General features: G+C 40.0%; 1 protein-coding gene across 18 annotated transcripts in view; it reads left to right on the top strand.

Moving 5' to 3' along the window:
- Window positions 1-27,267, top strand: part of L3MBTL4 (L3MBTL histone methyl-lysine binding protein 4) — a 474,605-nt gene that overhangs the window by 275,026 nt on the left and 172,312 nt on the right. For all 18 annotated transcript variants that reach the window (XM_063620329.1, XM_055237865.2, XM_055237861.2 and 15 more), the window contains one exon: window positions 11,698-11,800. In XM_063620329.1, the coding sequence (XP_063476399.1) occupies window positions 11,698-11,800 (103 nt within the window). The remainder of the gene's footprint in view (window positions 1-11,697; window positions 11,801-27,267) is intronic.

Here is a 27,267-nt window from a genome sequence, read left to right as displayed (position 1 = left end):
ACAGGGGAGTTGGAGGGAAGGCAATTTGCTCCTTTTACGTTATCGAAGCATCTGTTACAGGCATCAGGTGGAGAATTTTCCTTCCATTTAGAAACTTGGCAGTTCTACCAAGTTTCTAAATATCAATAATGAAATGTCATTAATTGTAGAGTTAGATTTCAGGCAGAAGCCATGGAGAGAAATGTAATTAGAATTATACATTGTGTAATTGTGTGTGTGTGTGTGTGTGTGTGTGTATTCTCAAACAACTCATAACATTTTCTGTTAAGAATGCCCAAAAGCAGCTTACTGGTCATGAGAACTTTTAATGCAGCCCTGTTAGGCTAGTTTGAGAAGGGATTATGGACACCATAGTTCCCGCTTTAGATGTACTTTTCAGGTTATTGGAAAAATGATATAGTCACTCCACTTAGGAGTATGTTTCAATCTTATAGGTAACTTTCATATTTATACATATTTGGTTATGAGAACATATATGACATTTCTATCAGCAACTAACCAGCTTGATATTTTTAGTCAGAAAATTGTATGTGACACCATCAATGAAACTAGATGTACTAAATTTCTCTTTTAGTAAAAGAGAGGAAAAACAGTTCAAGAGCTGGGGATACTCAAAACCAATTCATAAGCTACCTGGATATGCTTATAGCTTTTGACCTGTCTCCTATCTCCCTTTACATGAATAAGTACAATCCTAGGACTTAGGAGTATACAGGTTATCATCCCAGTTTAGTGTCAATTTGCTTAAGGCAATGTGGAGGAAGGGGGAGGGAGAGAGAATGAGTGAATGAATGAGAGAAAGAAAGAGAGAAGGGGGATGGTTTTGCAGCATTTTCACTTGAGTAAAATGGGAATAAATCAATTACATAAACCAAGTACCAAATTAGGTGGGTTTTTTTAAAGGCTGATTTCTCATAAAAGGCTAAAGGAGGTTTAGGGCAAAAGAAAGTTAAAAAGTCCCCTTAGGGTGTGGAGAAATAAGAACACTTGCACTGTTGGTGGGACCGTAAACTGGTTCAACCATTGTGGAAGTCAGTGTGGCGATTCCTCAGGGATCTAGAACTAGAAATACCATTTGACCCAGCCATCCCATTACTGGGTGTATACCCAAAGGACTATAAATCATGCTGCTATAAAGACACATGCACACGTATGTTTATTGCGGCACTATTCACGATAGCAAAGAGTTGGAACCAACCCAAATGTCCAACAACGATAGACTGGATTAAGAAAATGTGGCACATATACACCATGGAATACTATGCAGCCATAAAAAATGATGAGTTCGTGTCCTTTGTAGGGACATGGATGAAACTGGAAAACATAATTCTCAGTAAACTATCGCAAGGACAAAAAACCAAACACCGCATGTTCTCACTCATAGGTGGGAATTGAACAATGAGAACTCATGGACACAGGAAGGGGAACATCACGCTCCGGGGACTGTTGTGGGGTGGGGGGAGGGGGGAGGGACAGCATTAGGAGATACACCTAATGCTAAATGACGAGTTAATGGGTGCAGGAAATCAACATGGCACATGGATACATATGTAACAAACCTGCACATTGTGCACATGTACCCTAAAACCCTAAAGTATTAAAAAAAAAAATACTTTAAAATACTAATGTGACATTTTTGAGTGGGGAGATATCTAAAATTGAATCTACAATTTTCCCTTTCCTCTTTACTGTCATTTTATCCATATATCAGTAAAACTATATGTGTAACTTCTTCACTTTCTTGTTCCTAATCCTTACAATGACTCATACCAATACACAGCCAGATCTCAGATGCTTCGATTGGAGGCTATAGGTCATATTCCATTTTCCATCAAACCTCCGATCTCCCTGATACTGTACTCATATTTAAATATGAGGTCATCTTTTTCTTGGATCCTCATTTAATTAGCCAATTACCCATTATCTTATTGTCTCTTAATTAAAGCTCAACATATGATAAATGCATTTGACTATAGTTTGTTAAGAAAATATTTGCCAGTTCTTCGTTAAGGAAGTGGTCTTCTGTCTCATTTTAAAACAATAAGTAAAGGCCAGTACAACATGTTTTTTCTTTTTGCCTTAACTGCTCTGAAGCTCTGTCAGATCTGTGAAAGAGACTTTTGGAGTCTGCATTCTTTTCTTACTGTGTGATTGTTTCTGAGTGGAAGATAAGTATTATTATTATATTGATTCATCTCTTTCAGGACTTTACCACATTTCTAAACATATCCCTATGTCAGGCAGATGGTTAGATTGCCTTTCTCTACTAATATTACCATCGTGGTACTTTAAAGATTTTTCTAGATTGTCAAGTAAGTATAAAATTGACATTTTTAGGAACCTTTTAAAATTCTTTTGTTGCATTTTCATTTCACAAAATTGTTGTTCTATTTTATTTATGTATTATGAAATATGATGTCCTGAAACCTAGGTACAAGCAAACATGGTGTTTGGTTATACTATTTTCTTCGTCTGTTTGAGACACTAATTATTATAGCACAATGGATATTTATTTTCCCTAATTTCATTAGGAGGAGGAGAATAGGTATGATTAACCTATAATTTTAGTTTGAAAGATAATGCTTATTATTTGCATTCTCCAAAGTTCAAGGGTAATTATTTCTTTAAATCTTCTTAGCAAATTATAATATAAATTTCCTGGGGGGTGGCATGGAAAAAACCAAGATACTAACCTAAACATTTCCAATCCAAAATAAAGATAGTAAAATCTTAATTATTTGAAATGGGAACGTGTGCATAATGGAACAGTTTGCTTTATTGATTTTTAGTTCACATTTCATACCTTGCTCCCCTGCTCCATTCTCAAGCTCAGCTGTCGAGCTTACTGCCTGTTTCACTGAGAACATAAAGGCTGTCAGTGGAGAAATTTGTCTTCCTTCTGCCATCGAGCCCACTAGCGCCCCATCATTTGCACACACAGGTTTTGCCTTCGCCAGGACTGGGACTACTGACAGTCCCTGATCGCCCCACTGCCCATCCTCACTGGGATACTGGCCTGTCACCCCGTCCTCACTCAATGACTTTTTCCCACATTTAAACCCCTCCCTACATTGTCAAATTTTCCCTGTACTGAAATATTCTCATCATCACTCAAACAAAAACAATAATAGAAATACCATTTGGGGCATAAACCCACTTTTTTATAACCACTTTATACAACCTTTTATATAAAAACTTCTTAATAAGTTGTTTAAACTATAGCTTCTCCCTTTTTCCTCTTCCACTTTCCCGTGAACCTCCATCAGGCTTGCTCACACCTTTTCACTGAAAACATTCTTGCCCCAGGCCTGGCAGCCCGGTACGTTGCGAAACCCAGCGGCCAGGTGCAGGTTCAACCCTCGCGTGGTCTGCGCGCCTTCTCCGCAGCTTCCTCCTACCTCTTCCTCTACTCGCTGGGTTCCTCGCTCTCAGCCGCCTCGCTCACTCTTTCTTTCTGGTCTCTACATCTCGGTGTTCCCAGAATTCAGCCTTCAGACTTCTCTTCTTCATGGACACGAACTCGCCATGGGGCTCACCTAGCCCCGGCTGTAAATAGCGGTGTGGATGCTGCCTGTGTGGGCTCTGAAGGGCCGACTCCAGTCGCAGCCATAATGCAGAGCGCACAGCATGCCCCGAGCAGCGCGGTAGGTGTGTTCTCACCGATCTCCTCTCCACGCAGTGCTTGCCAGTGTCTCCCAGCCAACCCAGAATAAACAAGAGACTCTTTGGCCCACGCGGTCTCATCTCCTGCCACCCTTCCCCTCACCCAGGCCTTCTGGCTGTTGTCCCAGCATGTACCGTGCTCTCACTTCAAGTAGGATTCTGCTCAAATATCAGCACTCCTTCCCTGCCTCCCCGTCTTAAAAATCTCCCCACGTCCCCCACCCACTTTCTCTTCCTTACCCCACTTCATGTATCTGCCTAGCACCATCACTCTGACTTGCTGTCATGCTTCTTATCTGATGGCTTATTCCATCTTTGGCACCAGAAGGTAAGCTCCCGGGGACAGGGCCTTTCTCTGGTTTGCCGCCATATCCCTAGCAAAGGGAACAGCGGCATCTAATAAACCTGCAGTATCTCTTTAATTGAATGGATAACCCTCAGTAATTAATTTTATGTTAAAAATAAGAAAAAATAAAATCTTAATTTGACTGTTGTCTGTGACATTTAAATCTATTTCCCTTTTCAAAGAAGCAGTGTTCGTACATCTTCTAGTGGATATTATCACCCAATGCTAATGTCATTTCTCTATTACAAAAAAAAAAAATACTTGCTAAATGAATCAGGTTGAATCGAGTACTGTTTCAGCAGTGAGTAATTAGTATTGAAATAAAGATAGGAATGCTCCTGATTCTTCTTATTTTTTTTTGATGCTGGCCAACATCAATCCATAACTCATCTATATATTTAAATGAGTAGACCATCTTAATTTGCTTCAGGGTCAGCATTATCACTGTGCTATGGGTATCTGTATACCAAATAAAATTACAGTTCTGAGAAGAAAGTACATTCTTAGAAGAAGGAGGATGTTCTCAGTCTGTAACCCATTTTAGGTATAATAATAAGCGTTTTCATTTACATCGCCCAGAGTCACCAATTTGGGCCATTTTGGAATAAGAAAAGACAGTTCCCTTTTTCATTTTCTAGAGATAAGTACAATCTCTTTTATTTCTTGATTTTTGCCTTGATCTCTTATATCATCTTTACATGACAATATGTCTGAAATCCATATGCAACTTGAGTGTTTTCTTTTAAGGACAATTGCTTGATTTCACAAAAGAAAAATCAAAATAAAATTGCTGTTTTATCCTAGAAATTTTTATCGGCAGGTAACACAAAAATTAAACCATAGAGTTTAATCAAAGAGAAGGTTAATTTTCTTGCATGACAGATCACTGGTGTAACAGGTCCAAGGATGGCAGTGTTGTGGGCCCAGGCTCTTTCTTCCTTTTTTCTCTTCTTCCCTCAACACCTTTGCATTTGTCTCTGTGCTTGTCATCTCACGAACGTTTACATTTGCATTCCAGGGAGTCTAAAGATGGGGGAAATGGGCAAAGCAGCACCAGTCTCATCTTCGCCCTTTTAACAGGAAAGAAAAGCATTTGTCTTTACAGTGCCTTTCCCTTCGGTCCTGTTATCCAGGACAGTTTCAAGTGATCATGACCAGATTTAAGAGAGGCTGGGAAAGAGGATGTGTGTAGCTGGGCACATTGTTGCCCTGAGCAAAATCAGAGTTTGGTTGGCAAGGAAAGAGGGCTGCGTGTAGTAACCATGCATTCTGTGTGAATGGGGAATCCCATGAGGACATCTTACAATAGTATCATGTTAGGGTAAAGCATTATTCATTATTCAGATAATTCCTAGTTTACAAGCATATTTTCTTTCCTTTTTGTCCTTTCCTAAAGAACCTTGCCATTAGATTTACTCCTGCCTGAGTAAAAGTTTTCATAGAAGACTTGCAATAAATTAGGAGTTATTCATGCTGCTTGATATAGCAAGTAGCTCATGGTATTTAGAAACAGAAGATCAGAGAGGGATTTCAGACAAGCTGAGCTCTGAAATGAGAATAAAATAATGATGATCTCACAGCATTGTGATAAAATAATGCTTCCAGGTATTAATTGTTTCTGTCTTTTTTTTTTTTTTGGAGATGGAGTCTCACTCTGTTGCCCAGGCTGGAGTGCAGTGGCGTGATCTCGGCTCACTGCAAGCTCCGCCTCCCAGGTTCACACCATTCTCCTGCCTCAGCCTCTCGAGTAGCTGGGACTACAGGCGTCTGCCACCACACCCAGCTAATTTTTTGTATTTTTAGTAGAGACGGGGTTTCACCGTGTTAGCCAGGATGGTCTCGATCTCCTGACCTTGTGATCCGCCCGCCTCGGCCTCCCAAAGTGCTTGAGCCACTGCGCCCAGTCGTTGCTGTCTTTATTATCATTTTCCCACTGATCAAACATACTTGTTGAGTATCTATTACCTGCCACTCGCTGTTCTAGTAGGTGCTGGGGATACAGTGGTAGACAAGTTAGATAAGGTAAATGTCCTCACTCTAGTGAAGGGAGACAGGTGATAGAAGCAGATAAACTACAAAACTAATTTCAGGAAAAGTGGTAAAAATAAGACAAGAATGGGAAATATGGTCAGGGATGCTCTTTCTGAAAAAGCGATTTAGAACTGAGAACATTTCTTCTTGAGACCTAATTGTCTAAATATCCAAATTATAGTAAGCTATTCTTGGCAAAAATATGATTATTTTCTGAACAAAAACATTCATTTGATGGTAGGTTTCCTTTATCTTAGAGCAATAATGTGAACTGTTGCAGAATTTGCAGGTTTCTTTTCCCCAGTGGATGGCTCCTTGTCTCATTTGCCATTGATTCAACCTATTATACTTCATCATACAAAATTTAATGAGGAAATTGCTAGGTCCCATGCATTTTTATTTCCTGTTCTTCTCGACTCTTTCTTTGTTATGTCTTTTGCTGCAGTTCTTAATGCGATGGCTCTTCTCCCCTAGTTGAGGTCATGCCTTTCCTTCCAGCTCTACCTGGGAGAGAATGATGGTACCTATCAGGGATATGGAGATAAATATGCATTGATAAATATTAAAAACATCAGTTTAAACCTTAATTTAATAAAGGACATTAAAATAATACTGAAAACAATATTAAGTAGCATTCATTGAAAGGTCACTGTGTATGTAGGATGTTGTCCACACAGAGTTCCATCTGGGTTAGCTGATGGAGAGTATTTTTTGTTTTCTTAATTTGTGGGTTTAATATTCCAGACCTTTGTAATGATAGCTTGCATAATGTATTGTGAGATGCAGTTTAGAGAAAACTGTTTATATACTATATGTTTCTTTTCTGTTAGGTCCTTTTATTTACTGAATGACACAAGCATATTTCTTAATGAAGGATTTGTTTACAATTTTTTTTTTTTTGAGATACAGTCTCACTGTCTCCCAGACTGGTTGAACTCCTGGGCTCCAGAGATCCTCCCATTTTAGCCTTCAGAGTAGCTAGGACTATAGGTACATGCCACCATGCCCAAATAACTTTAAAAATTTTTTTTTGTAGAAATAAGGTCTATGTTACCCAGGCAGGTTTCAAATTCCTGACCTCAAGTGATCCTCCCACCTCAAACTGGGATTACATGCATGGGCCACCATGCCTATCCTGTTTACAGTTTTCAAACATCACTTTCTCTGATTTGTTTAAAAGTTTTTTTTTTAAAAAAAAGCTGTTTCCAAATGCTAGCTTTGAATAGGGTAGCTCTATTTTTCTCTATTTATGCCTCAATGTGTTTCACAAAGTCATAAGAACATAAGATGTGCTTAAGACATACTTTCAGTAAATGTAATGAAAATATATTTGAGGCTTAAATATTTGTTTTAATATCATTACACATTGGGACCTAAACTCAGTCAGTATTTCCATGCAACCTAATTTCACTATAATGCAAATTTGCTGTTTATATATAAGCTGCTTTTCTGGACTATGAGTGTCTCTCAAAGGAAGAACTGTGGAACACTCACCTATTCCACAAACAGTGAGCACTAACTATGTGTCGGGCTAGATACTGGTGACACAATGGTGAACTAGACTCATGCCTGTAGCTTATAGTCTAATAAGAGAGATAGACATTAAACAAATAATTATTTACTTTGTAATTGAGGTAGGTGCTATATAAAATGGGGACGTAACCTCCTCTCGGAAGTTAGCATGAGGAAGTGAAATTTAAGCCAAGATGTGAAAGATAATAAGAAGTTATCCAAGGGGACACAGTGGAATGTTCTTGCTAGCATGCAAATGCTCTGATGTATGAAAGAACCTGGCAGGTTCAAGGAATAGGAGAAGGCCAGCATGGATGCAGAATCCTGAATGAGGAGAAAAATCAAGTCCAATCATAAATCAGGTAGGCCAGGTTAAAAATTTGAGGTTTCATCCTAACAGCAATGAGAAGCTGTTGAAATGTGCTAGGAGAGAAGTGATATCATTCTATCTGTGATTTGAAAAGATCGCTCTGGTTGCAAGATGGAAAATAGATTAGGAAGAGTGAAGAATGGCTATTGCAATTCTTCAAGAAGGAAGATGGCTAGTGGTCTATCAATTTTGTTGATCTTTTCAACAAAATGGGTGCAGCAAAACAACACGGCACATGGATACATATGTAACAAACCTGCACATTGTGCACATGTACCCTAAGACCTAAAGTATAAAAATAAAAAAAAAAGATAAAAAAAAAGAGCAACTAAAAAAAAAAAGAAGAAGGAAGATGGCTTGGATTAGGCCAGTCATAGTAGTGATGAAGATAAGTTGGCAGGTAAAAGAAATATTTGAAAAATTGAGGACTGATTGATAGGGTGGCATGAAATGAGGGAGAGGTGATGTGAAGGGTCTGGGGAGAAATGATGTCAAGGATCCAGGCTCCTGGATGGAGGGTAACGCAGTCACGGAGATGAGCTGCTCTACGGGAAAAGAAGGCTAGGGGGACAAGACGATAGGTTCAGTGTGAACATGTTGACTTTGAAATGACTTTAAGAAATAACTACAGAGACATCAAGTGGAAAGGTGGATACATTGATCTGGAACTTCAAGAATGCCTGGGCTGTGGACTGTGAGCATCTGTAGCATGCAGTTGGTAAATGAAGCCGTAGAAATCAATGGCCCAGGAGCAAACCTTGAGGATGTTGCCTGACATTTCAGGTTGACTAGAGGAGGAAATGCTGGCAAAGGAGATTACAAAAGAATCCTCATATGCAGAAGGAAAACTGTCAGAGTGTGATGTTGCCAAAGCCAGTGGATAACAGCAGTTCCAGAAGGAGACTGCGAACTATATATTGAACTATATCCTGTAGCATATAGTACAGTATGTAGTTTCAGTAAATACTTATTCCTCAAGCACTTACTGAGCACATAGTTAGTGCTCAGTAAGTGCTTGTGGAACAGGTGAATATTCCATAGTTCTTCCTTTCAGAGGCACTCATAGTCTAGAAAGGAAGCTTATATATAAACCATAAATTTGCCTTACAGTGTAATTAGATTTCATGAAAATACTGACTGAGTCTAGGTCCCAGTGTGTGGTGATATTAAAACAAATGTGCCTCAGGAAAGGAGCCCTGAGGAGAAGGAGATAATTACTTTGAGAGGTTTTCTCTGAACAAGAAGCAGGGAACGGCAGCTAAGGGGGGATGTGGGATCCAAGTAGAGTTGTAAGCTTTTGTTTTCTCTTTTGTCTTTGTTTTTATGATGGGAAATCTGGAGTATGTTTAAATGTTGGTCAATAGTCAAGGAGTGATTAAAATACCTCATAGCTTACAGATCCTCGAGAATGGGAGGTGATGAGATCAAGCACAGATGGTGAGGGATTTGCTTTGCATAGGGGAAGGTGCGCCCCACACTGCAGTGGAAAGGAAGGAGGGGAAGTGCTGGGCAGGCGGTGAGGAGGCGCTCTGCTCTGTCCACGGGCTCCTGGTCCTCAGTTAGCAGGGCTGAGGGTGCAGGCCAGTGGCAGTGTGGGAGACTGGTGTTTTGATAACACCTCGTCTGCACAATGTGCATTTTTTTCCCAGGAGAACTTAGTTATGCAAAACATAGAGCAGCAGGTTGTTTCGGACGATCCATGGTTGGCTCTTTCCCACCTCCGCGCCACAGCCAGACGTGATTAAAAAGTCAGAGAGCAAAAGAGTTTAAGTTCCTTGCAACAGAGGGTCAAATAACAGTTGATAGGATCTAAGTTAGACAAGGGAAGTGGGTTATGGCCCCTCAGAAGGGACTGAGGAAGAGAAGAAGTGGCCTGGAACCTCCATTGATGTTGAAAACATCAGCAGCAGTTGGGCACCTGATCATGCAGTATGGGAGGATATGATTTTGTGGTCAGGTGGGGTTTTAGAAGCAAAGCCATTTTGGGTGATGACAAGACCCAGAGGGTTTTGTTTGTGTGGCCCAGATGGGTTGGGGGCCACTGGCTCGAGGAAGTGACTGATGTGCTGGGGTGGCAGAGTGGCAGGATGGGCACATGGGGCCTGAGTGTGCCTGAGCAATTGCCAGAGTTGGGACAGAGCAGAACATGGAGAGCCAGTGCCAAAGTCTTCCCTGAGTGATGTGGAAACAGTGGGCAGATGGTGGAAGCCCAGGGCATCAGACTCAGAAGGGGAGCCTCAGAGGTGTGGCCTTGAGGAGGCACAGAGAGGAAGATGGGCCCTGACTTCCCTGCCTCTCTGGAGGCATGTGACCCCTGCGGAGGGCTGTGGGAAGCCATGTCTTCAGCCGCATGAAACCAGGGCGGGGAAGTGGGGAATATTGAGATGAGGAGGAGGAAGTAGGGAATTTGTTGAACAGGAAATGGAAGTCTGAGAGCTGGGAGCGGAGAAGGAAAGTGTGGGATTGTCAGGGAAGTAAGGCCCAGAACAGCAGGAGGTATGGGATGGGACGTTCCAGGAACTGATATGTGTGAGTGTGCGTGTGTGTGTGTGCACCTGTGTATATTTGTGTGTGTGCATGTGTGTTTAGGGGGCGGAGAATACTGAGGAAGATCACAGAACAGGGCATGGAGGTTTTGCTACTGATAATACTGAGATGTAGACTGCCTCTTGGGCTTGACAGAATTCTTGGCATGGTTAGAGTACAGTGCAGTGCAATGCAGTACAGTACGGTATATAGTACAATATAGCACAGTGTATCATATAGTATGGTGTAGCATAGAGTATAGTATATAGTACACTGTAGCTTATAGTACAGTGTAGTATATAGCATAGTATATAGTACAGTGTAGCATATAGTATGGTGTCGTGTATGGTACAGTGTAGTGTATGATGTAGCATATAGTACAGTGTAGTATATAGTACTGCATAGCATATGGTACAGTAGAGCAGTAGTATAGAGTAGCGTAATGTCAGTTCTTTCTTTGCCTAGCTTTGACAGCCACTTGAGTAAGTGTGCTGTAGGGCCATGTTTTCCATCTTCAGCACACCCCGTTTGCTAGCCTGGTTTCTGTCCAGTATTCTAAGATCCTTGCTGTGGTTGAGTGGAGGCTTCACTGAGGACCAGAAAGCAGACCTTACGTACTCGCATTCTCAGCTCGTGGCTGTATTGCCTTTGCCATTATTAATCTCTGAAAGAAATAAGTGAATGTTCTCATATCTATTTTTAAAAATTTCTCACGCCTGTAATCCCAGTACTTTGGGAGGCTGAGGTGGGCAGATTGCCTGAGGTCAGGAGTTCGAGACCAGCCTGGCCAACGTGGTGAAACCCTGTCTCTACTAAAAATACAAAAATTAGCTGGGCATGGTGGTGCACACCTGTACTTCCAGCTACTCAGGAGGCTGAGGCAGGAGAATTGCTTGAACACGGGAGGCAGAGGTTGCAGTGAGCCGAGATGCGCCACTGCATTCCAGCCTGGGCGACAGAGCAAGACTTAGTCTCAAAAATAAAAAAAAAAATTATTCAGTGCCTATTCATCTATTCATTTTCCTCTCTCTCTGATATGGGTTGTGCTGTTGGTGTTATTTATCACAGCACTGGTATTTTCTGCTAAATAATTTAATATTAATAATACATCGTAAGTCACCTGTAAGTGGTTTTTGGTGATGGTTTGTTTTTAATTTGTAAAGTCTTAATTAGCATCATTTACATATTTCAGATTTGCAGTCTTCTTTAATGAGGGTGTTTTCAAGGCATGTTCTTTTACTTCCTGAAGGAACAAATGACCTGAAGATCCTTCCAGGTCAAGCTGTCTGTCCTACTCCCGGGTGCCGAGGAATAGGCCATATCCGTGGTCCACGTTATTCGGGACATCACAGGTAACATTTTTCTTATTTAAGTTATTTCCTGGATGAATGGAAACATTCTGCAGATTAACAGCTACATGGAGCATCATAAATGAGTCTCATGGAGTCAGCTGCCCCTGTGACACTCCCACCTCTGTGTTGCTGAGGCCTTTCCTTAACATTTTCCTCTGCCTGCCAACTCTGCCCTTCTAGAACCTTCTTGGAATTATGAGGCATTTCCCAGACCCGCTTTATGTCCCAGAATCCCTGTTTTCTAACAATTTTCCTACCAAATGCACACTGTCATACACACCCACCACCCTGTCCTGAGATTTGCTTTCTTCTAGAGAAATTCCAGAGCCTCTTGCCTTTTCTACTCATTTTCTATTTCTTGCCTCTATTTCTTTTTATCTTTCTTATTCATTTGGAGTTAATTCTATAAAAGAATAGAAAACCAGTGTGAAGTTATGTTGCAGAATATGCCCATGTTTTAATTATTTGACCGTATCCATATGAACAGATGTTGCTTTTAAAGAAAAATAATACAAATAAATATGTAAGCCTTTGCTTCTTTGTCTATCCTCATCAATTCGTAAATAATGTATAGATAAATTATTTATATTGGTGATCTAGAAACAATATATAAATTAAGACTAAAAGAATTAATATCAAATTTGTTCAAATACACAAATATATAAACAAACATCATAGAAAAGTTTATTGTAAAGAGAAAAGAATAAGTCATATAATACATGAAGCAAGAAAAAATTTGTTTGAATAAAGGATCTAAGCGTAATACAGGAAATCCATGCTTTATCAGGCAATCCTGGAAACTAGCGCCTAAAACATTTTTAACTGAATAAAAGGAAATGCCACTATAATAGTTATAAGCACTCCCAAATCACATATATGAATATAAATGTGATATGTGTAAATCTATTAACACTTAAAAGAAAAAAATATAGTATTCATAAAAAAAGAAAGACATGAAGACTGCTTGGTGACTTGTGAAAATCTGTGGGACTCAGATTGTGAATGTGGAGCTGGACCGGGAGGAGACGTCTTAATGCTAGCAGTGTCAAGTCTGTACGGGTCTGCAGCAACTCAATTCTTGCCTCCTCAGAGGAAAGAATTTGTCCCAGGGGCATAAGGCAGAGTGAGAGAACAAAGCAAGTTTTCGAGCAAGAGTGAAATGTTATTAAAAAGTTTTAGAGCAGGAGCAAAAGGAAGTAAAGTGCACTTGGAAGAGGGCCAGGAGGGCAACTTGAGAAAGTCAAGTGAGCCATTTAGGCCTTGCCTTGGGGGTTTTATACATTGGCATAATTCCAGGGGCTACATTTCTTCTGCCCTTGTTACTGGTGGAGGGTGTCCAGGTTCTTGGGGTCTGGCACCAAGAAATGGACAAAACACACAAACAAAGCAAGGAAAGAATGAAGCAATGAAAGCAGAGATTTATTGAAAATGAAAGTACACTCCATAGAGTGGGAGCACGCCCAAGCACAGGGGCTCAAGATCCCCATTACAGAATTTTTAGGGGGGTTAAATACCCTCTAAAGGTTTCCCGTTGGTTACTTGGTGTACACTCTATGTAGATGAAGTAGTGGGCCACAATCAGTCTGATTGGTTGTGGAAAGCAACCAATCAGAGGCTGAATTGAAGTTGCAAAGTTACACTCCTATGCAAACATCTGATTGGTTGCTGTCCACAACTGGTTGCTGTCTACAACCAATCAGAGATACTTTCAATTTTCCATCTTTCATGCAGAAAAGCAGGGGGTGGGGGGTGCAAAGGGAGTAGCCTCTGGTCCTTTTGTTACTTGAGTGTGGCAAGTTGGGGGTTTTCTTTTCGTTTAGTTCTAGGAAGTCAGCATGAATTGGCCTTAGGTTCCCTGCCTCCAGACCCTATTCCCCTGAGTCACCCTGATTCTTCCTTGGAGTGGACTGTCCACATGTGCAGTGACCTGCCAGCACTTGGGAGGGGCCATGATGTGGTTTGGCTGTATCCTCACTCAAATCTCAACTTGAATTCTATCTCCCAGAATTCCCACATGTTGTGGGAGGGACCCAGGGGGAGGTAATTGAATCATGGGGCCCAGTATTTCCCGTGCTATTCTTGTGATAGTGAATAAGTCTCACGAGATCTGATGGGTTTATCAGGGGTTTCCACTTTTGCTTCTTCCTCATTTTCCCTTGCTGCCACCATGTAAGATGGGCGTTTCACCTCCCACCATGATTCTGAGGCTTCCCCAGCCATGTGGAACTGTAAGTCCAATTAAACCACTTTTTCCTTCCCAGTCCCCTGCATGTCTTTATCAGCAGTGTGAAAACAGAATAATACAGTACAATTGGTACCATTAGAGTGGGGCACTGCTGAAAAGGTACAAGCAAATGTGGAAACAACTTTGGAACTGTGTAAAGGGCAGAGTTTGGAACAGTTTGGAGGGCTCAGAAGAAGACAGGAAAATGTGGTAAAGTTTGGAACCTCCCAGAGACTTGTCGAATGGCTTTGACAAAAATGCTGATAGTGATATGAACAATAAGGCTGAGGCAGTCTCAGATGGAGATGAGGAACTTGTTGGGAACTGGAGCAAAGGTGACTCTTGTTATGTTTTAGCAAAGAGACTGGCAGTATTTTGCCCCTGCCCTAGAGATTTGTGGAACTTTGAACTTGAGAAAGATGATCTAGGGTATCTGGTGGAAGAAATTTCTAAGTAGCAAAGCATTCAAAAATTGACTTGGGTGCTGTTAAAAGCATTCCATTTTAAAAAGAAAACAGCATAAAAGTTCAGAAAATTTGCAGCCTGATGATGCAGTAGAAAAGAAAAACCCGTTTTTTGAGGAGAAATTCAAGCTGGCTGCAGAAATTTGCATAAGTAGCAAGGAGCCTAATGATAATCCCCAAGACCATGGGGAAAATGTCTCCAGGCCATGTCAGAGACCTTTAGGGCACCCTCTCCCATCACAGGCCTAGAGGCCCAGGAGGAAAAAGTGGTTTTGTGGTTTGGGCCCAGGGTCCCTGAGCTGTGTGCATCCTAGATTCTTGGTACCCTGTGTCCCAGCTGCTCCAGCTGTGGCTGAAAGGGGCCAACATAAAGCTTGGGCTATGGCTTCGGAGGGTGGAAGCCCCAAGCCTTGGCAGCTTCCACATGGTGTTGAGCCTGTGGGTGCATGGAAGTCAAGATTGAGGTTTGGGAACCTCCGCCTAAATTTAAGAAGATGTATGGAAATACCTGGAAGCCCAGGAAAAAGTTTGCTGCGGGGGCGGGGATCTCATGGAGAACTTCTGCTAGGGCAGTGTGGAAGGGAAATGTGGGGTCAGAGCCCCCACACAGAGTCTCCACTGGGGCACTGCCTAGTGGAGCTGTGAAAAGAGGGCCTCTGTCCTCCAGACCCCAGAATGGTAGATCCACTGACAGCTTGTACCATGCACCTGGAAAAGCTGCAGGCACTTGACACCAGCCCATGAAAGCAGCCAGGAGGGAGGCTGTACCCTGCAAAGCCACCAGGGTGGAGCTGCCCAAGACCATAGGAACCCACCTGTTGCATCAGCATGGCTTGGATGTGAGACCTGGAGTCAAAGGAGATCATTTGAGAGCTTTAAAATTTGACTGCCCTGCTGGGTTTCAGACTTGTATGGGCCCTGTAACCCCTTTGTTTTGGCCAATTTCTCCCATTTGGAACAGCTGTATTTACCCAGTACCTGTATCCCCATTGTACCTAGGAAGTAACTAGCTTGCTTTTGATTTTACAGGCTCATAGGCAGAAGGGACTTGCTGTGTCTCAGATGAGACTTTGGACTGTAGACTTTTGGGTTAATGCTGAAATGAGTTAAGACTTTGGGGAACTGTTGGGGAGGCATGATTGGTTTTGAAATGTGAGGACCTGAGATTTGGAGGGGCCAGGGGTGGAATGATATGGTTTGGCTGTGTCCCCTCTGAAATCTCAGCTTGAATTGTATCCCTCAGAATTCCCGAGTGTTGTGGGAAGGACCCAGGGGGAAGTAATTGAATCATGGGGGCAGGTCTTTCCCATGCTATTCTTGTGATTGTGAACAAGTCTCACGATATCTGATGGGTTTATCAGGGGTTTCTGCTTTTGCTTCTTCCTCGTTTTCTCTTGCTCCCACCATGTAAGAAGTGCCTTTCACCCTCTGCCATGAGTATGAGGCCTCCCCAGCCGTGTGGAACTTCAAGTCCAACTAAACCTCTTTTTCCTTCCCAGTCTAGAGTATGTCTTTATCAGCAGCATGAAAATGGACTAATACAGGCCATATGCACAGTGTGTTTACTGAAGTTGTGTACATGCTCATTTGAGGCATTTTTCCCTTACCAGTTGAATGTTCCTAGAAGAAGGTCATGTACCAGTTAAACTCCGCCATTTTGCCTCTTAGTGAACAGGCTTGGGTCCACTCACCCAACTCCTGAGATCTTATCAGGAAGCTGCTGATACCAGTTTCAGGTGTTTCCTATCTACTGGGAGGCTGCCGTTCCCTGGCACCAGCTGTGACCAATTATTATTTTAGAGAGACAGTTTAACAACCACCTGACCATCACCTGATGGTTGCTTGACATTCCTGGGGTAGGGGGCCTTTCCTGTCCTGCTCATGTCTGCCTAGCTACCTACATTTTTTTTTTCACAATCTGTTCAATGTCTTGTACCTACTGTAACATTAGTGCTCTGTGAGGGGAGGAGGAAACCAGGAAAAAGGAAAGATGAGGGAGGGAAGGGGAGAGGAGGGGAGAAGCCCATGATTAGGAGGGTGTCCTGTATTAGCGAGGACTCTGCTGGAGTTGATGGAGCCACTTCCTAGGAGTATATAGCTATGGAGATCATCTTCCTCAGGCCTTCTGTTTGTGTGTGGGGGGAGTGTGTGTGCATGTGTGTGTGTGTGTGTGTGTTTGAGATCTACAGCTATAACACCCACTACAGTACTCGTTAGTCACCTGCCTCTGTGTTCCTCACACATGCTTGGCCATATTTCACATGCTCAGCAGCCCTTGTGACTGGTGGCTACTGTATTGGACAGCAAAGATATGGAACAGTTCCATCATCCCTGAGAGTTCTGTCAGACAGCCCTGAGAGAGCCTGGCACACTGTGCCCTCTCATTGTAGTATTTTGAGCGACAGGTACTTCTGTGAAGTGACTGGCTATCTTAATGCCTCCTTCAGAACTTGAATCATTATCCTCAAAGTTCGTCACACCATGGTATTGCAATTTGTCTGTCCCTCAGAGCTCTCTGGTGATACCCCTCCTGTGGAGCTGGTGCTAAAATAACACTGACCATTCTTGGACTGCTCTTGAAGGTAGTGGGAGCATCTCACACAAGCCTTTCCTTCCACTTCAGCAAAGCCAGCTTGCCTCCTGCACCGGGCATGTGTGTTTCTGACTGACCTCTCCCTACTGGATTCTGAGAAGGCTGTGGACACAGACACAATGAGCATGCTGCACTTTGTTCCAGCAGCTTCTCTGAACTTTCTCTCATCTGACATAATGTAAATGGGGTCTAAGTGATGTTCTTCTTTGTATTATCTAATTATCAAGAGAATATTTGACTTAAGTTTATCTACTAAGTAGCCTTTAAAGGTTGGCCTCAGAATTTCTGAATGAATGAGAAGAATATAAAAATAAAGAAGGGTTTAAAGAAAAGCATTATATGAAGCTTAGAGAAAAAAATGAAATACTGCAGGTGTGATAGTGAGAAGAATGGGGCATTTTTAGGGAGACAGCAGGCCTGAGAGGTGATCCTGTCTCCAGGCCTCACACATGCGCAGGGCTGCTGTGGTGATGAATTCTATCAGCTCTTCTCCAGTTCCAGACTTCATTATTATAGAGCACTCAAGTAAGAGCAAGGTCTCCAAAAGCTTCATGATTCCAGGGTCTCAGAAATGAAAATGAAAAGCAATGAGTACCTGCAGCTAGCATCTATCTAGAATGGAGAAGACAAAATTTAGAGAACTGGATGTTTCTTGACCTTGCGTTTTATAAAGGGGAGTTATAAAGCATGTAAACCATCAGGTAAATACATTTTAACTTACCTGTGAAAGGAAATGCAAACAAATTTTATTATATTAAACACTATTTTGTCTTAATACAAGGAATTCAAAATTCCTTGTATTCAAGGAATGAGGATAAATCCTTGATGGAGTTACTGTTGGCTGAAAGGGTGTCATTGGAGAGTGTGGATCATGAGTAATGTAGATTAGCTCTAGGAAGTGCTGGGTATGTCTCTCTTGTTTTAATCATATAATCATTGTTTTTTATCCGGTTAATTTACAAATGTAACTATGTGTACAACTTAAGAATTTACTAAAATTCTCTTGCAATTAACTGTAAAAAATTGATACCATTCATAATCCCTGCATTTTTCTTACATTTTTACTGTTATCATAGTCTAAATTTTATGTAGCTCTAAAAGATTAAAAGTGTTGTTCTTCAGTACTAACCTTGGATAGCATCTTTTGAGAATATTATATACATGCACTTACACACACATACACATGCAAGCCTGCTAGAAATTTTCCATAAAACATCTGAGGTTATCATTATATATTTTGTTCTTTTATGTCAGAGATGGTGAGCAAGAGATAAAATTTTTAAATCTTTGCCATATTCTCCCAGATTCCTAGATGTACTATTAATATGATCATCATTTCTAGCTTGAGTTTCCTAATAAATTTAAATGAGTAAAACTTGTGTATTCCAAAATAAAAGGTTTTTTCCTCTTGTCATAGATATGTATCTTTACCAGAGAGGCATCATTTTACAAGACACTTCTTGCAGTCTCAAGTCCAGAAGATTCTTAGGCAAATATTCTTATATTTAAGAAAAAGAAGAAAAGAAAAAAACAAAACAAAAGACCAAGCCCCTCTGGTTTGGCTAGGACTGGTATAAAACAACTTAGTTGACTTCTGCTTCCAAACCCTGGGGAAAGCGTGAAAATGTAGTGCTCCACTTTAAGAAGGTGGCAATTTCAGCTGCTTTTCTAGAAAATGCTCCCAGGCAGTGGAGTGCTTGCAAGTAGAATGTTGTTTTTACCATTTCAAATCAGAATTTCTGATTCTGATATTGAAGCCTTGGTGTTTTGAAAGGAAGTAAACAGTATTCTTAAAATAAGTTGTCAGCATCTTATTTTGTACAGCTGAGAAGGAGAACGATGACATCAAAATATTGCTAAGGACATTTGAAAATAATACCTCACTTTAGTAGATGAGGTGGACCCTGGGTGTCCTTTTTAGATGGATGTCAGACAAGTTTATTTTAGTTTTTATTAAAATAGGGGGTTAGCAATAATACTCAAACTTGTATGGAATTCATGTAGAATATGGATAAATTATTATTTGAAATAAATTGCATCAGTTCTTATCTGTATGAAAATAGGACTTTTGGCACACAATTATCGCACAATTTACATTTTATTTGCATGAATTTACATAGTGAATAAAGTGAAGTAGGTGTATTTGTTAACATAGGAATATTTAGAGATGACAATATTGGGACTACAAGATATAAATTTACTTTTGAGCCAAGGTCCAGGATTAGATATGAAATTTTTTTTTCCAAATGAGTAGAACACAGACTCCAGAAGACTTGATCTAACTCTGTGTCATAAAATATGCACAGGCAATTTATTGAAGAACCAATAATTACATTATTTACGTTGAGAGCCAGATATTGTTACAATGTGAAGGCCTCTTGCCCCAGAACTCCTGTGTGGGACACAGGGCACAGCATACGTGACTGAAGTGTCAAACCTGAAACAATACAAATAGAAGAGGAGCATTTGCTGCTCAGAAGTTGGAGGGGCGGGTATCGGATAAATCTAAGACATTTTTGGGTGCTCTTAGTGGAAACTTATGGGACAACTCACCCTCTATTCAGGATTTACCTGGAATTGTTCTGTCAGCCCAAAAATAATGATGGAAATTATTTTAGATGTTTTCTTCTTTTCACATCTGTTCCCCTTTGTGAGTGAATGTGTGTGTGTGGTGGCTGGGGGGTGTCAGTCTCACTAGTCAGGTTCAAGGCCTGGAACTCACCTGAATTGGACATCCAGACTGACTGCTCATTCTGTAGTATGAGGCAAATTGCCCTACTATTCCTAACTTCATTTCTTCATCTGTAAATGAGAGCTCTTTACACTACAAAACATTCAATTTTATGATGAGATTCAAACAAACATAGTCTTTATTCACTAAAGAGTATAATATCATGTTTTGGAAAGTATAATGGCAGAAAATATAAGGAGAAATAAAATAATATAAGGAGACTTTAATTCACCCATTTCAGAGAGTGATGGAGTAAACAGGCAAAACAGACATAAGAATATACAGAATCTGAGTAACATGATTTAAGAAAAGGAGGAAAAGTGACTAAAGATATACAACAAGTTGAAAACAGAATAAATCTGCCCAAAAGCACTTTTCAAAACTCTACCGTTAGGCCACACACAACTCGGTAAATTCTCAAAACAAAACATCAGATCTATTCTTTGATCAAAATGCAATGAAATAGGAAATTGTTGAGAAAAAATCCAGTCACCTAGAACAAATGCAAAAACATTTATAACTATCACTTAAGCAATCATGGGATCAGAGGAGAACCCACACCTGAATCTCAGAAAATCTAGACTTAGTATAATGAGAACACTGAAGAGATAAACTTTTGGGATATCATAGTACATATGTTCAGAGAGAAATCTATACCTTACTCAGTAAGAAATAATGAAAATGAACTAATTCAACTTTCAACTCAAAAAGTTATACAAATTTTTAAAAATGATTACAAAAGGGAAGAAATATCAAACTGAATGATGAAATGAGTGAATTGGAACACACACACACACACACACACAGAGAATTCCAGTAAATTGTTAAGAGTATCCATGCATTGATGTTTTGAAACAAAATAATAATACTACAACAATAAAACAATAGGTACATGCATAGCTGTTAAACTGTTTTGGATGGCCCATGCATTATTCTGAGACTTAAGACACCCCTTCTGGAAGGAACTAGAGGTGCAGCTCTTGGAATTCTTGTTCGGTTGCTCTGACTTTACATGTAATCGTTTATTTTGCGTCATTGACCTTCCTTTTAATTGAGGCCCGTGGGAACCCCTTTGGGCCCCTGATCTCTTAGGCATGTATCTCTTATTATCCTTGGAAGTAGCCTTCCCATTCAAGGAAAACATTTCCTCAGCCATCCTCCTGCCTGTTGGGTTGGCTTTGACTGAACACCCTCTGGTTGTATCACAATGTGACCTAAAAATACAAACTTCTCCATCTGGCTTTTGACTCAGCTACAGCCAGACACATCACGGGGTCCATTAATCCCCCTCTCACCCCAAACATAGCCCTCTGCCCTTCCTCCATCTGAACTGCTTTCTCTCCAGACCTGCTGCTCAGCTGCCTTCCAGGTCTTTCCTCCATCTTGGAATTCCCTTTATCTCCCTTTCCTTGGAGCTTCTATTCCTGGCTTGGAGAGTTTTTTTCACCAATTTATGTTCTTCATTTCCTGACTTTTTGGGATAGAGTTTGTGGGAGGGAGTTACTTTTCTAACTAAAATAGCTTGTGTGTCTCTTCAGCCATGGGTACAATTCCAGTTGGAAGTCCTTTTCCTTCAGAATATTGAAGGCAACATTCCATGTTATGTTTACTGTTTTGTTGTTGAGGAGTCTGCTTTCGTTCAGATTTAAATCCACCCATGGGATTGTTCCTCTTCCCACGCTCCATCATGTCACTCCCCTCCCCTCTGCAAGAACTGCACCTCCCTGGGCATTTTTAGAGCTTTTTTATTTATCCCTGGTGACTTGAAATTGGCCTTTTGTCCATTCATTGTTTCAATCTGGAGACTCACCTCTTTTGTTTCTGGGAGGTGTTCTCATTTTATTTCTCAATAATACTCTTTTCTATTTGCTCTGTTTGCTTTCCTCAACTGATGCTCAGAACTTTTTCACTCCTTGTCTTTTATTCTTTTTTATGAAATATCTCCTCAAGTTTGTCTTCTAATCCTTCAGTCGAAGTTTTTGATTATACTGTGTGTTGTTTTTTTTTTTTTTTTTTTTTTTTTTTTTTTTTTTTTTTTGGTTTCTGAGAACACATTCTTATTCTCTGATTTGTTTTTATTGTATCCTGTTCTTGTTGGATAGATTGTGTGGCTTTTCTTACCTCTCTGATAATGTTTGGAGTTGTTTTTCCTGCTCCCTGCATTGATCCTTTTTTTTCCCCAAATATTTTTGTTTTGATTCTTGTTTGGTTAGGTTGGTTGGCTTCTTCCCATTATACTAAAGGCATTTCTCAAATTCTGGTAGTCTTTGTTTTGTTCACTTTTTAGAGTGAGGCACCAAAAAAAGCTGGCGTGAGGCTTTGTGTGCACTGCTGGAGCCCATCAATGGTGAACTTCTGGGAGGGGTGGCTGGCGGGGCCCAGGCACACTGCAGAGGAGCCTCCCCTCCGCCACTGTCAGGAGATCTTGTCCTTTGAGTAAGAAAGTTACTTCCAAAAAAGAAGACGGTTCCAAACTTTTCCTGGTGTGTTTTTATAGCATCCTGTATCTGCAGACTCTTGGCTCTCAGCTTATCTGTTTTCTATCTTCAAAAATGTGTTCACTTCTCTCATCTGCCAGCATCGTGCTTTGTCTTTTATTCATTTATTGCTATTTTAGTAGGGAGAGAAAGGATTTATTCACAAGGACAAAGGATGAATTCAATTTTCCAATCTGCTATGTATTCTCTAGCTTATTCTTAAAACTTCGTTTACCTACCCAATAATAATTCAGCTAATAGTTTATGGTTTTATTTCTTATTCTCTCTAGTTGTTCTAAGTCATCACAATAACACGTTCGTCATGTAGAACTGGGGTGTCCAATTTTTTTGGCTTCCCTGGGCCACTCTGGAAGTAGAAGCATTGTCTTGGGCCACACACAAAATATACTACCACTAACGATAGCTGATGAGCTAAAAAAAAATGTGCTTACATTTATCTGATTCCTTTGTCACTTGGTCTGCCATTTTCCTTGACATCATGTTACCACACAGTGAAATTGAACTGGGTGGAAATTTAAAAATAAACTTGCAGATGCATTTTTACTTTAATAAGCAAAAGGAAAAAGAGTATCTGATTTTAAAGAACCTTTTAATTCTCAAAATGACATGATTAATTACCCAATTTAGTAAAAGCATTGATAATGTAACAAAAGAAGAGTCATGGGTCTTTAAATCAGTTCTATCCATTACTATAAAATTCTTCAAGGTTAATGTATAGGTCTGATTTTACTGAACTGGGAAATAATTATGTGAGAATTCAATGATTTTTTTCTAAATTCTTTAAGAAAAAATTGCACATGAAATGCTTAATTTTGTAGCAACGATGGCACTGATTTCCAAAGGTACTATATTATTTGATATATTCTAAGGATTTTATTAAATGCAACATTCTAAATTACATAAATTGCCAAGGTTGTAGGAACTGTATCCTTATGAGGAAAGCAGATATGGCTTTGGTTTATTTCTGTGTGAGAAGAGCAGTACATTGATTAAGGAGAAGCTGAAATGATGAAATCTGGTAATTTTAAGTCAACTTGAGAACCAAAATCAGAGTAAAATGTAAACAAAGAAAATTCATTCTCTTTAAAATGTTAGAAATATTGCAATTATACGTTATTTTAAAATGATACCATTTTATTACAAGATTAGTCTGTGGTCAATACTGAAAATTTAGGCAATATAAAGAAGCATTTAAAAATAAATAAAAACCACTCATAATCCCATAATCCAAGTACTAAGTTATATGCCTTTAATCTGTGTCATTTTTGTTTTTTTCCACATATATACATATACAGTTTTTCATGGGTAGAATCAGGCAGAATATACAGATTTTTTTGTCATTTGTCCTTCAATAAAATATAAAATAGTTTCCCATGTTGTTAAAAATTCCCGAGTTACACTGATCACATATTTGGTCCATAAATGATTGGTCCACATATTATCTGGTCCATAAATTTTAAGACTGTTGTGTCTTTGGTCTGGATTCTATGTTAGTTAGAAATGACTCTTAGTCCTATGTTTTCCCTTGACTTCTTCTTTGTCTTGTATTAATAGTGCCAAACAAAATTCATGTGTGTGCATGTGGATGTTCACAAATTATTTGTCTGTTCTATTATTTTTAGCCTTTCATGGCATTTTATTTAGGTATACTTTTTATGAAAAGCTTATATAACTGTCTTAAAAAGAAAGCCAGGCACAGTGGCTCACATGTGTAATTCCAACACTTTGGGAGGCCAAGGCAGGAGGATTGCTTGAGCCCAGCAGTTCGAGACCAGCCTGGACAACATAGTAAGACCTCATCTCTACAAAAAATACATGACATTAGTGGGGTGTGGTGGTGTGTGCCTGTAGTCCTAGCTACTCAGCAGGCTGAGGTGGGAGGATCACCTGAGCCCAGGAGGTCGACGCTGCAGTGAGCCAAGATCACGCCACTACACTCCAGCCTGGGTGACAGAATGAGAACCTGTCTCCAAAAGAACAAAACAAAACAAAAATTATTTAATTAACAAAAATATTTTTTTAAAAAGAAATAAAATCCCATCCAAGAGCCTTTTCCTATTGATAAGAGAGTTTAACCTATTTGCAGTTATTGTTAAAATTATAACATAAATTGTACATATGCCAATTTGCTTTATGCCTTAAATATTTTGTTTCTTTTGTTGTGTTCTTGCTGCTAGTGGTAGGACAAAGGAGGGGACCTTCCTTTCCCCTCCCTCCCCTCCCCTCCCCTCCCCCCCTCACCTCCCCTCCCTTCCTTCCTTCCTTCCTTCCTTCCTTCCTTCCTTCCTTCCTTCCTTCCTTCCTTCTTTCCTTCCTTTCTTCCTTCCTTCCGCATTTTGTTTGTTAATAACTTATAGTTTAGGAGTAAGAGCATCTATCCACCCAAATGTTTTTTATTATTCTATTGGTTATTCTAATGTTTTTTTTCAGATGCATTTCTAAACCTACATTTACTTACTTATCAAAGTCATTAGAGAACATTAATCTTTGGCTTTCTTTTGGGAAAGAGGCAATGCTAAATATTTATCTTTTCTTTTCCTAATTCAGTATATCTATTGTGTTAATTAGATTTGAGAATACATACCTTACTCTTTTTTTTCCTTCCATTTTTAAAGCAATAGAGATCAACTCGTGGAAAGAAAAAAAAGAACACAAACAAATTTTGCAATCATATTTAAAACTACCATGCACCTTTACTGATTCCAGTGGTAATCTCTCATCCTTTCCAGCCTCAATTTCCTCCTTATTTCTTTACTTAATTTCCTTTATTCCTTGTTCCAGCACACTTCAAGAGTTGTTTTGATTTCTCTAGGTGCCTGCATATTACATTTAAAATCTTTGCGTATTAGAAAATGCATTTCACCCTTGAAAGCAATTTGATGGGAGATAGGTGGTTAAGCCCAGACCTTTTTCTTTCAGAGCTCTCTCTGTCCTGTTGCTTGCTATAATCTTCTAGTTTTTACCATGATAACAAAGTCTCCTGCTACCATGTATTGATAGTATACTGCATGTATTGGTGTGTACACTGTATGTATAGTTTAAAATCCCCCATATATGTCTATATATAGTTTTTTTCATTAAATTTACCTCTAATACTGTTTTCTCAGTTTGAGACTAATGTCCTCCTTTGTACAAGACCATTTTTTCCTCTGAATATTTTTTCAAGTTCTATTTCTATTCCAGATACATTCTCTCTAGAATTTCTATTAAATGACATTGGAACCTCTACTTCTATCCCTCGTGACTCTCATCTTTTCTCTCATCATTTTCCATTCTTCATCCTGTCCCTCTGAGTACTAGGAAAATCACTTGAATTAATGTTCTAAATTGCTAATTTCACCTCTCATCCCTCCACTGAGATGTTTTCATGTGGTGACTGCCTTATGCCTCCCGGGCAGCTTTCCTGGCCTCTGTTCTTACCATCTTCATCACCATTTACCAGCCTGATGTGGGCCTTCCTTACACCTGGAATGATGGAAGGCATGGCAGCTACAAAGTCTTCACCCCAAGGAGTTCACACACTCGTTGATCCTAACACACAAACATCACTGGAATGGAAACTGTCATTTCTTCACTTACTTTTTCAAAGTACAAACAGTTTCAAGTGGGTCTAGCCCTTAACTAAAACTAATTTAAAATAACCATTGTAATGCCAGGTAGTAGGACAAAGGACTAATTCACATAATCTCTAGGCCTTGGTTTCTTTTTTTTTTTGAGACAGAGTCTCGCTCTGTCACCCAGGCTGGAGTGCAGTGGCGCAATCTTGGCTCACTGCAAGCTCTGCCTCCTGGGTTCACGTCATTCTCCTGCCTCAGCCTCTCCAAGTAGCTGGGACTACAGGCACCCGCCACCACGCCCGGCTAATTTTTTTGTATTTTTAGTAGAGACGGGGTTTCACTGTGGTCTCGATCTCCTGACCTTGTGATCTGCCTGCCTCGGCCTCCCAAAGTGCTGGGATTACAAGCGTGAGCCACCGCACCTGGCCGGCCTTTGTTTCTTTATCTGCAAAACAAGATGATTGGATTAGGTGATTTCTTACTTCGTTTTTAGTTAACATATCTGTGATATTCATATTAGTCTGTTCTCACACTGCTAATAAAGACATACCGAAGACTGGATAATTTATAAAGAAAAAGAGGTTTAATGGACTCACAGTTTCACATGGCTGGGGAGGCCTCACAATCATGGTGGAAGGCGAAGGAGTAGCAAAGGCAAGTCTTACATGGTGGCTGGCAAGGGAGCCTGTGCAGGGGAACAGCCCTGTATAAAACCATCAGATCTCATGAGGATTATTCGCTATCACGAGAACAGCACAGCAAGGACCTGCCCCCATTATTCAATTACCTCCCACCGGGTTCCTCCCATGATACGTGGGGATTGTGGGAGCTACAATTCAAGATTAGATTGGGTGGGGAAATAGCCATACCATATCAATATTGTTTATTCTAAGAGATACATCACAACATAATTCTCTAAGATCAACAGCATACTGCCTGGACATGACTTTTTCCAGTTGCAAGAAACTTATTCTGTGTGTATTTCACTGTTTAATAAAATGTAAATATCATGAGTCCAAGATCTATATTCCAAATGTAAGGCCGATAATTGCAAAACTGTTGCTAGCAGCAGGAACTGGGTTAGAATAACCCCCTTTCCTAAAGATGCCTCAAGAATCAAGATTAATGACCCTTCCATTATCTACTAGGCAGAGGAAAAAAGAAAATATAATCTTTTAATTAACATGCTGTGATTTCCTGGAATTACTCAAATTGTTGAAGATTTATCCTAGTTAATCTGAATGCATGGAAAACTCTGTAATGTGAATTAAAATGGATTATTTTTTCTGAGAAATAACATTCCTAAGTTTAGGAAGTTTGTCACTTTCTATAGTTTCTTCCTTATATATAAGTTAAGTTTAAAAATATAATTCTCATGGAGATTCTGTTTTCTTAAAGTT

The sequence above is a fragment of the Symphalangus syndactylus genome, chromosome 1, assembly GCF_028878055.3.
Source record: "Symphalangus syndactylus isolate Jambi chromosome 1, NHGRI_mSymSyn1-v2.1_pri, whole genome shotgun sequence".
NCBI lineage: Eukaryota > Metazoa > Chordata > Mammalia > Primates > Hylobatidae > Symphalangus > Symphalangus syndactylus.
Note: the sequence above shows the minus strand (reverse complement) of the source record. Positions and strands in the feature narration are given on the sequence as shown.